The sequence below is a fragment of the Ammodytes marinus genome, assembly GCF_949987685.1.
Source record: "Ammodytes marinus genome assembly, chromosome: 1".
NCBI lineage: Eukaryota > Metazoa > Chordata > Actinopteri > Uranoscopiformes > Ammodytidae > Ammodytes > Ammodytes marinus.
Window position 1 is genome coordinate 5162702 of NC_137230.1, and position 15247 is coordinate 5177948.

At 40.5% G+C, this 15247-nt stretch overlaps 1 protein-coding gene across 1 annotated transcript in view; it reads right to left on the reverse strand.

Moving 5' to 3' along the window:
- Window positions 1-2282: 2282 nt before the first annotated feature.
- Window positions 2283-15247, reverse strand: part of LOC307257726 (plakophilin-3-like) — a 30250-nt gene continuing 17285 nt past the window's right edge. Inside the window, exons 8-13 of the mRNA XM_080037025.1 lie at window positions 14667-14831; window positions 10848-11027; window positions 10359-10512; window positions 9755-9950; window positions 9059-9146; window positions 2283-4410 (exon numbers count right to left, since the gene is read on the reverse strand). Of these exons, the coding sequence (XP_079893151.1) occupies window positions 4369-4410; window positions 9059-9146; window positions 9755-9950; window positions 10359-10512; window positions 10848-11027; window positions 14667-14831 (825 nt within the window). The 3' untranslated portion in view covers window positions 2283-4368. The remainder of the gene's footprint in view (window positions 4411-9058; window positions 9147-9754; window positions 9951-10358; window positions 10513-10847; window positions 11028-14666; window positions 14832-15247) is intronic.

A 15247-nucleotide genomic window follows, 5' to 3' on the forward strand; every position in this document is an offset into this window, starting at 1 on the left:
AGATTTGTAAAAGAAATGATAAGGAACACATGAAGCTAATATAAATATGAATTATTGAGCTGTGGAAAAGGGGTGGGATTAAATAAATTATACTTCTTCCTACTCTTTTTCAGGCATATCAATTCAATATGTTATTTGTTTATGCTTTTCATTTTGTTTTGTAAATTTTGATATGTCTGAAATAAATTTAATCAATCAATCAATCATCACTTCTAAGTGTACGTTTCAGATTTGAGAACTTTAATGTGCAGTCTCGATATAAATAACTGTTAGGTGATTTAATTGCATTAAGTGGTGAACAGTGTTTAATTTGCCTATAGGCTATTTACGAATTAACACGATCTGCAATTTTTGCCAACTCTCCTCCCTAGCCTTGTTGGCCGGACCTGTGTTGGATTTTGCCGTTATAATCGCTTATCCTCGTACGAATTCATTATGAGAACTTGCTCATCTTGGGTGAAATATGCAGCTCTGGACCTTTCCATTTTTCAAAAGTGTCAAATGACGCGTTCAACACCCCTTTTATGTGAACACGCACAGATCCTTGATTGAGGCAAGCTGGTTCAACATAGCAAGTTGATAACCGCCGTCGTGATACCCATTATCTCTGATTACGGCTTTGTGTTATGTTGAACCAGATCAAAAAAAGAGAGCCGGGCTCTGTTGAGTTTGCTTTGTAGTATACCCCTCAGGAAACACAGACAACCATATGAAAAACTTCCTGGACTATAGGGTCAGTGTAGTGCCACAAGAGGGCAGGCAAGATCAATCTGAGCAACATCCATCTATCCATGTAGTAAATCAACTTCTAAAAAGTTACCAGTGGGAGGTAACATTTTGAAATTATAACTTTACAAGAAGTGGTTCTGACTATGAGTCACATAAAAAATGTGTGAAGCCAAATATATACTTAAAATGAAATACCTAAATAACTAATACTCTGACACATTCAGGATTGATGCCCCCACTAAGGTAATATTACAGTGCCATATACATTCTAGAATTATCCCCTATTTATCATTAGGGATCAGTTAGAGCAAGGCTGTGTACAGCCATTTTGTTGGGCAGGGGCTCAAGCAAAAAAGAAAAGGGCAATACAACATCAACACACACACTATTACCACCTAGATGTCCCACTGCTCCCATCCATAATCACACTTTGTTTATAACAAAGGTCCTGTTTAGCTACTGAAACACATTTCACCACAGATTTGACCTATGTGCTTCAGAAACTAATTGCATATTTGTAAGTTGCCCTGTATGTATGTGTGTGTGTATATATAAATGTTATAATGTAAATTAAACTAGCTTGATTGCTATCAAGTACAGACTACAGAGGTTAATAATGAAGAATTTACAACAAGTCCTACTGACCTACTTTATTGTTTTTTAGTGATAAAATAAAAAGTGTTGTTTTGGATGGTTTTATAATCAAAACGGTGCCAACATGAGTGATATCATTTAATATAACCGAACTGGGTGATGGCAATAGAGGGATGCATGCGTTTACATGGCAAGTCAGAACAAGGTGCAAAGCTCATTTGAGAGGGCGGGGCATGAGGAGGACTTCTTAAATTGATAAGGAATATTTTTGTGATAATACTATACATTTCCTTCTTTATATTTGATAGAATTAAAAATATTCAATTTAACTTATTTTTCCTTTAAATTAAGTGCACTTTTGGACTGGGCAAGGGCTTAAGCCCCCCTTCAGTTTTATCTGTGCACGTGCCTGAGTCAAAACCATAGTGGACATGAGCAGGTTTGGCCGATTGTTGCTGGTATGTGTGACTGAGGTCAGGAATGTTGGGTCTGAGATTCTGGTTTCTGAGGGAAGAGACAGATCCTCAGGCTCTCTTGAGATTAGAGTGGATAAAAGTTTGCAGCTCCCTCAGGGGAGATTGGTTTGCTGCCACAATGACTTAGCTCCACAATCCGTAGGCTACCTGACGCTTACTGTAGTTTAAATTAAAATGTAGACTTATGTTCACATCAAACTTGGACCTAATGTAGATGACCAAATAGAAGGTTCAGAAATATGGTGTTAAATGCCGAGCTGCAGTTAAAAGTCTAGCTATCTACAGTTATCTGAAAGGCAGAAAAGGGAAGTAAAAGGCATCATATTTCTCTTGAAATGTATTGGATTAAAAGTATAAATTTGGTTCCCATGAAAAAAGTAGCTGTAAATGAGCTCAATCAGGCAATTATTAACAATGCTAATATTTATTGTGATTGCTATAATGTTCATAGCTCCATGCACACTTTTTTTATTTTGATGCCATTTGATGGGGACGGAACAAGCGGTAACACTTATGTGGGTGGTGATATACAGTCTGGTCAGTGAGAAACAACATTATGGACTACAGAAATGGAGACAATTGATACAGCAAATGAGAAAAAAAAAAAAAGCAAAACACATTTAAAACAATCGCAGAATCCGTAAACATTGATGCTTATTCTCTCTAATCAATTGTATGTACACATCTCCTCTTTGCAGCTTAACATATACCATGCCCTGGAAATCGGAGGGGAAGAGAATGGATGCAAAAGCTCATGAAAATAACAATATGAGCAGTATAATATAATGGGGATATTTTCACCATAAATGACCCATTCTGTGTTTCAGGATTAAGTGGTCTTAACCCTCCTATTTCCCCTGTTCAATGTTATGATCAATGTTTTTTTGCTTCATATTTAATGACTTTTCCAGAGAGTTGCTGGGGGTCAAATTGACCCCAAAGATAACCAGTGTATGTAAACATTGATTATAACAGGAGGGTTCATGTTGAAGCCCCCTCTCTCCAGTTGTGTCCAGTGCAGATCTAGGGCCTGTGGTTCCCTGGTCGGGCTGAGCCCCTCCCTTCCTTCCTCAGTATATGCAATCAGATAAATTCCAGGTCTGTGGGTTACTACGCTCTCTCTCCCACTCTTCTTCCTTTCCAGAGAATTCCTTGTTTGCTTCCACTCCCTTTGTTCTACGTGCTGTATATCTTCACGTATCTCCATCTCTTCTGCTGTGCACAGTTTAGACAATATTGTGAGGCTCCTGCCACATCCATGTTTTTAATTGATTTTTTTCAATGCTGGTGGAATTTCTGCACAGCTCTTCTCAAAGCTGAACAAACAGTTGCTTGGCCAATAATTTGATGTTTGGCTTATTTTATCTTTTCTGAGTTTTTCATCGTGGTCCTCTACTCAATAATTGTCATTTCATCAAACTGCAAAAAAGCATTTCCTCAAATGAACTATATTGCATACATCTAAACTTAAATCCAATGTACAGCTAGTACTAACTGCTTCTGATATTTCTTCAATATTTTCAGGACGAAACCCTTTTTTAACCGCATTACATGAATTGATAAAACTCTCTATGTGCTATTTGGATGTAAAGAAGACTACAAACAGCTAAGCCAGCTACTCTGTTTGGCTGCATTACAGTGATGCTTTGAGACAAGTGCTAACATCAGCATGCAAAACTAATCAGAGACAAACACAATGCTAACATGCTGATACAGTATTTAGGTTTACCACGTTCATCATTTTTAGTTTAGCATGTTAGTCTACTAAGATGTGTACATCTGAGTCTAATGGCCATGTCAGTGGTTATGAGCGAATTTGGTCATAAACCAAGATTTAATAGATAAATTACATTTTTAACCTAGCATTTACTCAGAGCTCTGACATTACTTTTATTGACTGGACTGCTGATCTTGAAGCTCTGCTCGTTTTGAGTAACTGACTTCCAAGCAACAGAGAAAAGTTTACAGGTCTTTCAATATTTCCATACGTGCGTGCCTCCTGCTTTCCTGAATAACATGATTTAGTGTGGATGCATTTATTTTGCTTCTCTTGCATTCGACTTCGATTTTTGCAAGTGACCAATCGGAGGTGATCAAAGACAGCAGCCATTATGTCACATTAAAAGCAGGTGGGGGGAGTGGGCTGACGGTCTACAGCTCTGACTGTAGCTGTTAATCTAACTATGTAGGCATCATATTTCAGTTATTACAAAACATCGGTCAAAAATAAGTGATATCAGTATCAAATAACCCATATCAGTCAGAACCTAACACACACACACAGAGCATATGGTAGTTGTTTGGGGGCTGAAGTCCACTGTTTGGTAAGTTCCCGTCATCATGTCCTATCATTTGCAAGCTAAGCCAAGTTAAACACAAAGCCATCTACAAAAAGGCAAACTTTATAGTCCATCGTTCCATTGGCTCCAGTCCATTCTTCCCTTTGTGTAGGTCCTTTGCAGTGATAGAACCTGCTCATTATGTCCCTCTGTTGTCTCTCTCCTGTCCTCCATAGAAACGTTGATCCTGAGGTCAACAGCTCCGACTCAATCATTTAACATGCTGCAGTTTAGATGGTGGCATCTGTGAAGTCTCGTCTAGCATATCCTTTCTGAAAATGATACAAAAGACAAAATACAAATACTTGCAAACAATGTAAAACCGTAAATATGTTCCCTAAACCCCATCCATCATTTTCTGCATTCTCTGTATGCATTCAAGATACGTCACACTGACATTCCCATCATCAATGTTATAACCTTATAAAGCTACATGTTGCCCCATACCAAGCAGATAAGGAGCAACATTAGCGTTAGCATTAGTGTTTTTGAACACCCGAGAAGCCCAAGATTCATTCTTATTGTGGTTGTGGTCCACCAACTCCTGAGGGGAAATATCTGACTCTTAAAGCTGTAGTTAGTGACTTTGGTCACCCTCTTGAGTAATCCAGGGAAAACTTTGCAAACCAGTTTTGTAAATGCTTCCATACTAAGAAATATAGTGTGTTTTTGGAGCTGATAGGATAAATCAACTTTGTGTCAACTCAGTTGGCGATGGTTTGAATGTAACCAACATTCATCTATACGAAAAAGTTACGCACTATAGCTAAATTCTCCAATATTTGAAACAGCTTGTGGCTGTCTTGTCTGTCTGCAGTGTGGTGCTTGGTAGGTAGCATCCAATGGGTTTGTTAGAGCCTCTTGACTTAAAAGAGGGCATAGAGGAGTTTCTCAGATATTTTGCTTTGAAGAAGTTTGTTTTTACTGTGTCATGTGAAGACGGCACAGTGTTTTGTGTGAACTGCACGAGATTGGGATGAGGTGAAAACCTCACCATGGCCACCAGCAGTCAAATAAACACACAGGTTTTGTTTGCTGTTTGGGGGGATGGGGGGAGGGGTAACACAGGAGGAACATAACAGTGTCACTGTAGTGCCAAGTCCACTTAACCGAACTCCACTTTTATTGGTCCCAGAAGGCATAAAGGAGACAAAGCCCGAAATATCCCATGCCAGATTCTCTGCATTCCTGCTGAGAGTGGTCTCTTGCAAAACTTTGCAAAACCTGAGCTGGACACCGGCAGTGATGGACAAGTGGAGTATTCAGGAGACGGAGCAGGGATCCTAAACAAGAATCTGGACTTGAGTGTCTCACTTATTGGACACAAATAAAAAAGGAATGTCAGAGTCTCTCATCTCTTAAATGAGGTAATTAAAGTAACAATCCCATAAACATAAGCATTCGTTATAGGAGAACAAAAGCGTTATCTAATGTTATCTGTTTGGCATTCCACAGTAGATTGGTAAAAAACCTCCTTCTAAAAAAGGAGCTGTTCTCTTGTGCGTGCCCAGGCTGCTCTAATCCTGTCAGCCACTCACTCTGGATCTTTATCAACTTCATAAACTGGGGAAAACTAGCTTGTTCAAAGTTGTTTTCGACGTATGGTCAGATATTTGAGTTCAGTCCCAATTTTAATAATTCCCATTGTGCTGACGAAACATGCTTCAACATTGCCAGTGCTTAAATTTCTCGGTTTTCACACCTTCTTTTGTATACTGAGGCTGGAATAAATTACGATGTGTACTGTGAAACGGATGACTGCTGCTTATGAACCCTCAGAGAATTATCAAGCAACTCCAAGGTTCCCCCCAGCTTTATGAAGTGCCAAAGCATTGTTTTGGTTTTACAGACCAGTACTGTATGTGCCAAACATTAGTCCAAGAGAGATTTTCTCAGACGTCTGAAAGTTTTTCCTTTGAATGGATCAGTAAGAACCTTATTAAAACCCTGTTGTTATTACAGCTCACTCACATGTTCTATTCTACTCAAAGCATGTCACATAACGCTACGTACGCACATGACGCTATAACTTCTTTTTCACTGTTACTTTAAATACCCACTGTACAATAACTGCTCAGTATCAATGAACGGACGGACAAAATACATAATGGAGCATTTAGCCACTAAAGAGACAGATATATGACCAAGTAGTTGGTGGAGACCAAAACAGAGCTTAAAGCTATAGTGTGAAACTTATGTCACCCCCATGAGGTATTCTGAGTAAATGCAACAACACTGCGCATCTATATGAGGTAGGCCTTCGGTGAATGTGTATGGATTTAATACCTTCTGCTGTACCTCCACGTTTATCCTTAGCAGTAGAATCAATAACTGAAACATTTCGCAGGCACCAGTTTGTAAATGCTGCCACAATGAGAAATACATAGAGAGTTTTGTGAATCTGATAGGCTTAATCAACTTTGTGTCAACTCATTTGGCCATGGCTTGAATGTAACCGAGATTCAATTATATGAACTACATATTACACACTGTAGAGTGAGAATATTGGACTTACATTCATCTGATGAACACATGTGTAATGAATACAATGTTTGCTAACATAACCTATGCAGATTTTTTTTAGATGTTAGTGTTGTTTACTGATTGTTGTGCTGCCATAGAGTGGCCACATATCAGTTAATGCAGTTTGTGTGACTGCTGCTTTATTGTCAAATGTTTGGCTTATGATGGGGAAGTACTGCTGATGGTCTGATGACAATTACTACGATAAAAAAACTCCCTTTCCGCTGATTTCCCAATGTGTGACATGGTAGATTGAGAGCCCAACCCAAAACAGAGAAGGAACTTTAGTAGCTTTACAAACTAATTACTATCAGCCCAGTGAAAATATTTGAATTTCTGCAGAGCCAAGCATTCCCAGATAAGGCATGGCAGAGGCTAACACGATGCAGGCTTTCAGAAGAGAGTGGAGGAGGGGGAGAGTGGGAACAATGGGAAGACAGGAGCGTAGTTCAAGTGAGATAGAAAACAGATGTTAATGATAAAACCATCTGGATGAGACAAACGTTTGGAAGCACATTGTCAGCCAACACCCACACATTCTCGCCTGCCTCCCATTTTAACTTTTGACTCATTTTGACTCATGTCTTCATTCACACACATACAGCAACAAAGAATACCACAGACCCTTTACTGTATGTCAGTGTGGTATGTTTTTGGCTTGACCCCCTAGCCCCCAGTGGCCAACAAAAATCAATTGATGGACATTTATAAAGAACACTTCTTTGATGTATGTGGTCAAAGCTATAGTGTATAACTATTTCATGTAAATGAATGTCGGTTACATTTAAGCCATCGCAAAATGAGTTGACACCGAGTTGATTAAGTCTATCAGTTCCACAAAACTCTCTGTATTTCTCAGTATGGCATTACTTAAAAACTGGTGGGTAACCCCTGACACTGAGGGCAGGAGTTCTGTACCTGCTGTACAGCAGAAGAAATAAAATCCATGCGGGATCACCGAAGGCTTACCTCATGTAGATGAGCCGACAGTGTTGTTGTAATTACTCAGAATTCCTCATGGGGGCCACATAAGTTACACACTATCGCTTTAAATTAAGAAGAGCACTACTAACAACGCACATCTGACTTTTTAAAGACTAAACAATTAATACAAAAAAAATTATGAGCTTAGAAAACCAAACTAAATCAACAATATGAATAATTATAAAATAGTAAATAAATGAAAGTTATATTTAGACCTGAACCAAGATTTCAAGTGCTTGTTGTTGCTGCTTATCCTTGTGCCTTTCATGAGAAAAACTGTGAAGTATCTGAAGCTATTTACGCAATATTCGCGTATATATAAATTAGAGGTGGGCATAGATTAATTTCTTTAATCTAGATTAATCTATATTAATTTTGGAATTAATCTAGATTAATCTAGATTAAAATGGCTCATTTGAATTCAATCATAATATGTGTGTGCTCCTAAATAATGACTCAAAGTAAGTCTTTGAGAACGTGTTTCTCAAGCCAGGTGGCGCATCAGACCAGGGGCTGGTGCACACCTAATGCATCAAGTTAACTTGCGTGCAGAAAGAGGATGTCACGGAACTCATGTCCGTTAGCTTTTCAATATAAGACTGTCAAAATAAAAGTCCGCAAAACAATCGTTATTTTGGGGATTAACTTCTCCACGTGAGAAATTTGAGTTGTAGGCTAGCGTGTGAGAGTGTGAGCTGGTTGATATGAGTGTGTCTCACGGCCAAAAGGGTGAGACTTGGCAGCTCTGTCAGTTGTCAAACAAAGCGGACGGACGTGGTCTCTATAGCAACGAGATCAGCTGAGCTATCACTGATAAAAAAAATATTGTTTCCATAATGATTTCCATAGCCTTAAGCCATAGGCTAGCCTACATGTTGTGTAATTCAGTGATTTTCAACCTTTAATGAGTCGAGGCTATGCATTGGCTTTGGCGATTTCCCTTGCCTCTTTTTTTTCTCTCCACACAAAGCTCTCCCATTGCACACACGCATGCCCCGGCCGCTTCCGAGAGCACAGACTGTTAGAACTCCTACAGTAAACCAATTCCGCATTGCACAAGGTGCAAACAACCTTGGTCTTGTCGAGGTTTCCATTGGGAAGCTTCTTAAAAATACATTTTCCCTGAAGCAAACCCGGCGGCTTCCTAGCTGCATCCATGTCAGCACGTTACGTTTGATGTGGTAGGCTACACAGGTGCGAAGTCGGACTCGTTCTGACTCGTGCACTACAGTGCAATTCGGCCAGGTATACATCCGCGCTAAAATAAGAGGAACAAGAGATTAACGGCGATATTTTTTTTATCGCCGATAAGAGTCTGGCGTTAACGCAGCACGTTAACGCCGTTATCGGCCCACCACTAATATAAATGCTTTTATTTCACGTGTCTTGCAGTTAGCGACGATTGGTTCTCACCAGTTTGTAGTCTTTGTGCAGCTTGCTGTACTGGAACATGTTGCAGAGGACAGTGGAGGCCGCTCTGGCAGCTTTCAGACTCCCGGGGCTAAACCAGGACACAGTGTCAAGACGGGTTAGAAACAAGGAGGAAATACCACAGCATAAGCCTCCATGATAAACACACTTAAAGACCCGCAAATTAGCAAAAGTTTTTTTTTTCATATTTGAGTGTGACTAACGGTCCCGAGGGGAGAGCAGAGCTGCCTTCAGAATATGTCAAGACAAACAGGAAACAAGAGGTCACAGCTTTGGTGTAACTGAAAGACCTAAACAAATATTGACCAATTACCAAGATAAAGTTGTGTTGCAATAAAACCGTCTTCATTGCTGTAAGATTATTGATGATTAACTGTTTTTTTTATTTAACTAAAAGTGTTACTTGTTAGATTTCCAGCCTAGTTAATGTTCTGTTATTTCCTTTCTGTCAAATAGAGAGTCAAAAAAATGTCGATTGAGGAGATGACCCACAGATGAAAGCTCTTGTATTTGCAGTTTTGCAGAGTTATACTGGATATGGATGTCTGGGGTGACTTTCCCGTACTAAAATCAAATGCAGCGCACACTTAGTGACGCCGGCAATTAAATCTCACCACCGTGACTACATCTAGATGCAATGCTACTCAAATATCACAGATGACATCACCCAGACATTACCTGTTGTCATGGGATGTCTTGATGCCCATCAGTTTGGGCAGGCCGTTGAAGTACAAGATGTCACGGGCTGCCAGGTAACTGCAGATGACCAGGTTATTGAGCGCTCCACAGATGTTCACCAACACCTCGCTGCATGGGCTTTTCTCAAGGCCATCACTGGGCAGCTTGGACACCAGAATGTTCACTGTGTTCTTAGCTGTAACGAGACAGAGCCAGGGCAGTGGTTGAACAGGGCTGTCCCTTTTATGTTTCAGTTTCAGTCCAATAATGGACTCACTCGGCATCAAGTACATTTAACTCATCGTGAGGAGCACTACTCACGCCTGTGAACAGTTTTCTAAGAATCTAAGTCTAAGAAACTCGCCAAAATGTTTCGCTATACATGACTCTTCACTGCAGAAATTATTCTGTCGACCAATCAAAGGACTGCAGTGTGGAACTCCTCCCCTTTGGGACGGCTTGGTGCCCAAAATGGAAGGGTCCCAAAAACAAGTGCGGCTCGCTTATTTTTGGGAACCTACCCAACTTGTGACAGTGGAAACGCAGATAAATTCATGCCGAGCCGCACCACTCAGTGGAAAGGAGGCCGTAGTTTGCATCTTACCCAGGTGGTCCTTGTTGGAGGAGTGTCTGGCCAGGTTTCTCAGCAGGCCGGTCAGAGGCCTCAGCTCCACGTCATTGTTAGTGTCTAACAGATCCAGAAGGATGGGCAGCATCCTCTCCTGCTCCAACACCACTCCACTCAGCACTGTAGACCACTGGCAGAGAGGGGCACACATCACACATCACACTGAGATTTGTGCTGTTGATTGGGTACTATTGATTGTTTTATTCCAAAGCAAAGACACTTCCTGGACTTCCTGGATCCATGGTTAAGTTGAACAGTTTAATACGCTGCTTAAGACTCACTTTTGTTACATTGGCGTTTAACACAAGTTGAGACCTTGACACTCCTAACTTTTTTTTTCATGTATCTTATATGTTATTTTGTATTGTATCTTGTACAGCACTTTGGTCACCTGATGTTGTTTTTAAATGTGCTATAGAAATAATTTTGACTTTTGACTTCAGGCCCTACTGTGTTAGAACATACCCTGGCCTCTCCTGCGGTGATGTTCTGCAGGGCTCCGATGGCAGCCTCCCTGCTGGTGGTGCTGCTGCAGCTGTTCTGCAGAACAGTCTTGTACAGCCCCACCACCTTAGGGTGCCACAGCCACTCAGACCCCTTGGGCTGTCGGGAAGCCTCCGACAGTATCGACTGAGTCTGGTTACGCTGCAGTGGAGAAGGTGAAATAGAAATAAAGCCATTCATTAGTGTATGGTAACATTCACACTGTTCTGTTGTAGCTACACTATGCTTAGATTATTATAATTTTCTTGTATCACTTTTCTGATAGAGGGTTTCTCTAGTATCAGCATACTGTTATGGGGAATGTCCATCTGTGTGTATTATAGAGGCTCTCAAGATAATGGGAAGCATAGCCAGAATATATCTTCATTGCAATTGATGCTCAAGTAATTATGGGTCCTGGATCTGAGACATACCTAGCTAATGGGCTGCTCTAAGCACGGGTGTTACATGATAAATCAATACATATAGTTAAACAGATCCTTTCCCTCCAAACTCTATAGGTGAATGTGCGAGCATACACGCAAACAAGGGGCCTAATGTTTACTCTCTTAGCCTTCACTGCTTGTTATCAAAGTTAGTAATGTGATCTGCTGGTTGTTAGCTGATCCTCCCTGTGGACCTGTGGACCCTTCTCTGGTTTCTATCTGCTGGGCCTCTTCAGTCTGGCTGTGATACCTGGCCTGCTTCAGGTCAAGGTTGACTTTTTATGCTCCATAAATGAAATACTTTTTGAAAACACTTAGATAAACGTGGTTAAGACTATTGAACGGTGTTTCAAATGTATGTGCTTTATCCTAAAATAAAAAATTTGGTATGTACAAAATTATATGTGCACTTTGCAGTTTTGGGGGAGGGGGATTTGTTTACATTTACAGAGCCTCCAGTAAGTTTACAAAATATATTTAATCTATATTTAATTCTTAGTAGTGTGTAATTCTAACATCATAAATCAAAACCAAATTATTTTGAGGCACCTTGGAACCAAACGTAAGACTAAAATATGTTTGCAAACCAAACTGTGGGCCCTGCTGCTGTTAACAACAACAACAACAACCACCACCGTGAACCAGCAACTTTTGAGTATGCTTTCTAATTTCAAACAGCTTTTCCAGGAATCCAATTTTCCTGAGGAAAGTTTGTTTATTCAGTTATAAGAATAAACCTCTGAATATTTCCACTTCTCTGACACTCCCAAAGTTACATAGTGCACCTTTAAATTAATTTGCTCCAAAGCCTGTTGTTCCATATACATTATCCACCACAATAAAGTCAGATAGGGATATTGTTTTTGTCTGAAAAGGGACAAATGATGCCAGAACTGTCAGATCCTCTCTGGCTGGAATATTTGGCTGGTTGAGATAACAAAGCATTTGAATCACTAAACCTCAGACAAACTAGCGCAACACAAAACTAGTGGTGGACCAACTATGTGCATACATCACGGCCTTTGGAACCAAGCTCCAACTTTTCCAGAGAAAACCTCTCACTGCCTAGCATTTCGCATGTGGTGTGAGGTCACGGACAGTTTCCCAACAAGATGATCCCTGCGTTCCAATACCCATACTTCCCTACTATTTAGTATGCCAGAAAAAGATTTAGGGTGTCCCAATACATGCACGTCAATTGTAGTATGCTAAAAATACATACATGCCCCTCTAACTCCAATAGCATTTTGGAGTATTCCTCTTTATTCTTGACAATTCTCGTCATAATGAGACAAAATCTTCCTTATCTGATTTTTTTTTCTCTCCTGTGGATCTAAAACTCTTCTGTACTTTAGTATGTAGTGTAGTAAAAAGAAAGAGTATGTGATTTGGAATGCAGGGTATCTTGTACCCTCCTCTCCCTTCACCCTGACTAGAGTGGAGGCTCATTGAGCAGGGCAGGTTCCCAGAAATGTGAGCATTTGTGAAGAAGATGCCGGGCTGGTTCCAGATGTCCTCTGCTATGAACATAAACCAGAACAGCTTGAGGTCCACACTGACCCATCCCAACCTACGTGACATTTAACACATCTAGACCACTGCTCCCAAACCAGACCAGGCCTGTGTACTGCAATCCAGATACCATCCTCCTCATTAGTGTCAGTGAGACATTGTTTGCCTTTTGGTCATTACAATACATTTTGGTTAATTCAACCTCGTTCAATTTTATCTATAGACTCAATATTACCTTTTGGCAGTTTCTTACAATATTAGGAACATGGGATTTGTCCCTCATTTTAAATATGTTTATCTGTATGTTATAATACTATCCTGTGTATGAACTGCTGTCTTTTATTCTCTGCTGGCTGGAAAACTAATTGCCCCTCACAGGGATGATAAAGTGGACTTAACCTTAACCATGTTAGCAAACAGTTGTCTGTTGACACAACTTGCAGACACAGAGCACCATACACTTTTGGAAATATAAGTCTCATAGTCACTCTCCTTTTAGCTCTGTTTACGTCTTCTTCACCTCCTGAACTATCTAGCTCTTCAGCGCTAAATGCTTTGCACTATTCACCAGCTAGTTGCTAATTCTGTCTGTCTGTTATTTGGTGCTGGGTAGGTACTGTAGGGTGGGGTCTATTTTGTCCTTGAAGCAGGACGAAATAGCAGCAGCAGCCTGCTGCTAATGAACAAAATGTTGATGAAAACCAAAAGACTGAATCAAATAAGTTATGGTAAAATTGCAGACAATAATTTGAAAGAGGCTTAAGTATTTTGTAAATAAAGGGTCTGGTAATAATTCATTGTGGGATTTGTCAATTAGAGCTTACAGCACAACATTGACCCATTATGAATATAAAATATTGATTTGTGCAGCTCTTAAGGATGTGTGAATATCCCGGGATATTGCCGCAATCGCATACAGTACTGCTGCTTATGACTTTTACCCCTTGCACACCAAAATGATAGTCTGGCACCGCCCGCCTACCTACTTCCGCTCAATTTTCATTTCCCTTCAGTAGTCAGTCTGGGTCTGCTGTATATTCTTAGATTTTCTACGGCCAGATTTTTGCTGGTCCAATCAGCGAACAGAGGGAGTGGCTCAAAAGCCGGTGCATGACATACGTCACGACCAAACGTTATGCGATAGGTTGGCAGATCCAGATTGGCACTCGGCAGATCCAATAGTTTTAAACTTCAACAGACACCCGCCTTCAAGTGAGTGAACGTTTGTCAATTGAGCGATTCCAGACCTTCTGTACAAATGAAATGAAGTACGATGGTCTGGTAGGACCAAGCTACCAAAATGACTGTGTAGACACAGGATTTTTATACTCGGGTAAACCAGCTAAAAATAAAAAAAATTATTCGCACAACTCTCATTTTATTCTCTGAAGCTGTTGCACCGGGGCTCACACCGCTGCGTCTCACAGCAACGCGACCTGAAGCGAAAATGGACTAACCTGAGGTTGTCTGTCTGATCTGAAGGTGCAGCAACTATTAATAAAGAAATACAAATAAATAGATATTCTTACCAAACACAAATAATGTGTTGTGTGACTTGCATCAGCACAGTAACGGTCTAGCCTACATAACAATGCAGACATTGGTGCCTACGTCATCATGCAAATTAACATGTTAAACCCATCAATGTCGATCAGATGTGAAGCCGATAAATACTCTTGTCAACTGCAGAGTCATTTGACCCGGGAGTGAATGCCGAGTACACACGTTCACACTGCAGACAAAAGCAGGATGTTGGAAGGTTTAAGCAGGTTTTTTGGCCAGTGTTAAAGGGGTTCTAATACTTGGTGATAGGAAGGAATCTTTATGAATGTATAAATCTTACCTCAGCATTTTTCTTGCTATGCATAGTAAAGCAGCCGAGGGGTTCGGCCTCCCTGGTTGCAGAGGCTCTGGTTGGGCCGTCCAGACGGATTCTGACTGAGGCAGGAAGCTCCGTGTACAGCTGATAGGACAGGTTCCTCATCACACACAATGAATTCTCCAAACCCTGAACATGAGGAGAGACAGAGAGGGGAGAGACATGGGGGAATGTGACAAGAGGACGGGGGAATGTCACAATTTGTATTGAAAGCAGTGACACAAACTACCTAACTATACTGAAACAATGTATGTTATTCATTAAAGGTGAAGACAGCGATTCTGGGGAATTATTGTTGTCAAAATCACTTTGTCAAAATCAGTAAAAATATCCCCTCACTATTCACTACCTTTCCATTCTCTGTGTGCTGACAAAAAATCCAGTCTTAATAAACAGCCTAGGCTCTGTAAACTGGCATGTTGTAAGCTACATTAGGCCCCCTTTTGTTTATACACTGCCCAGCGGAAAAGAAAAAAAGTAACTTCAAATATTTAGTTGGACCATCTTTAGCTTTGATTAAGGCACATAGTCGCTGTAGTAGGTAG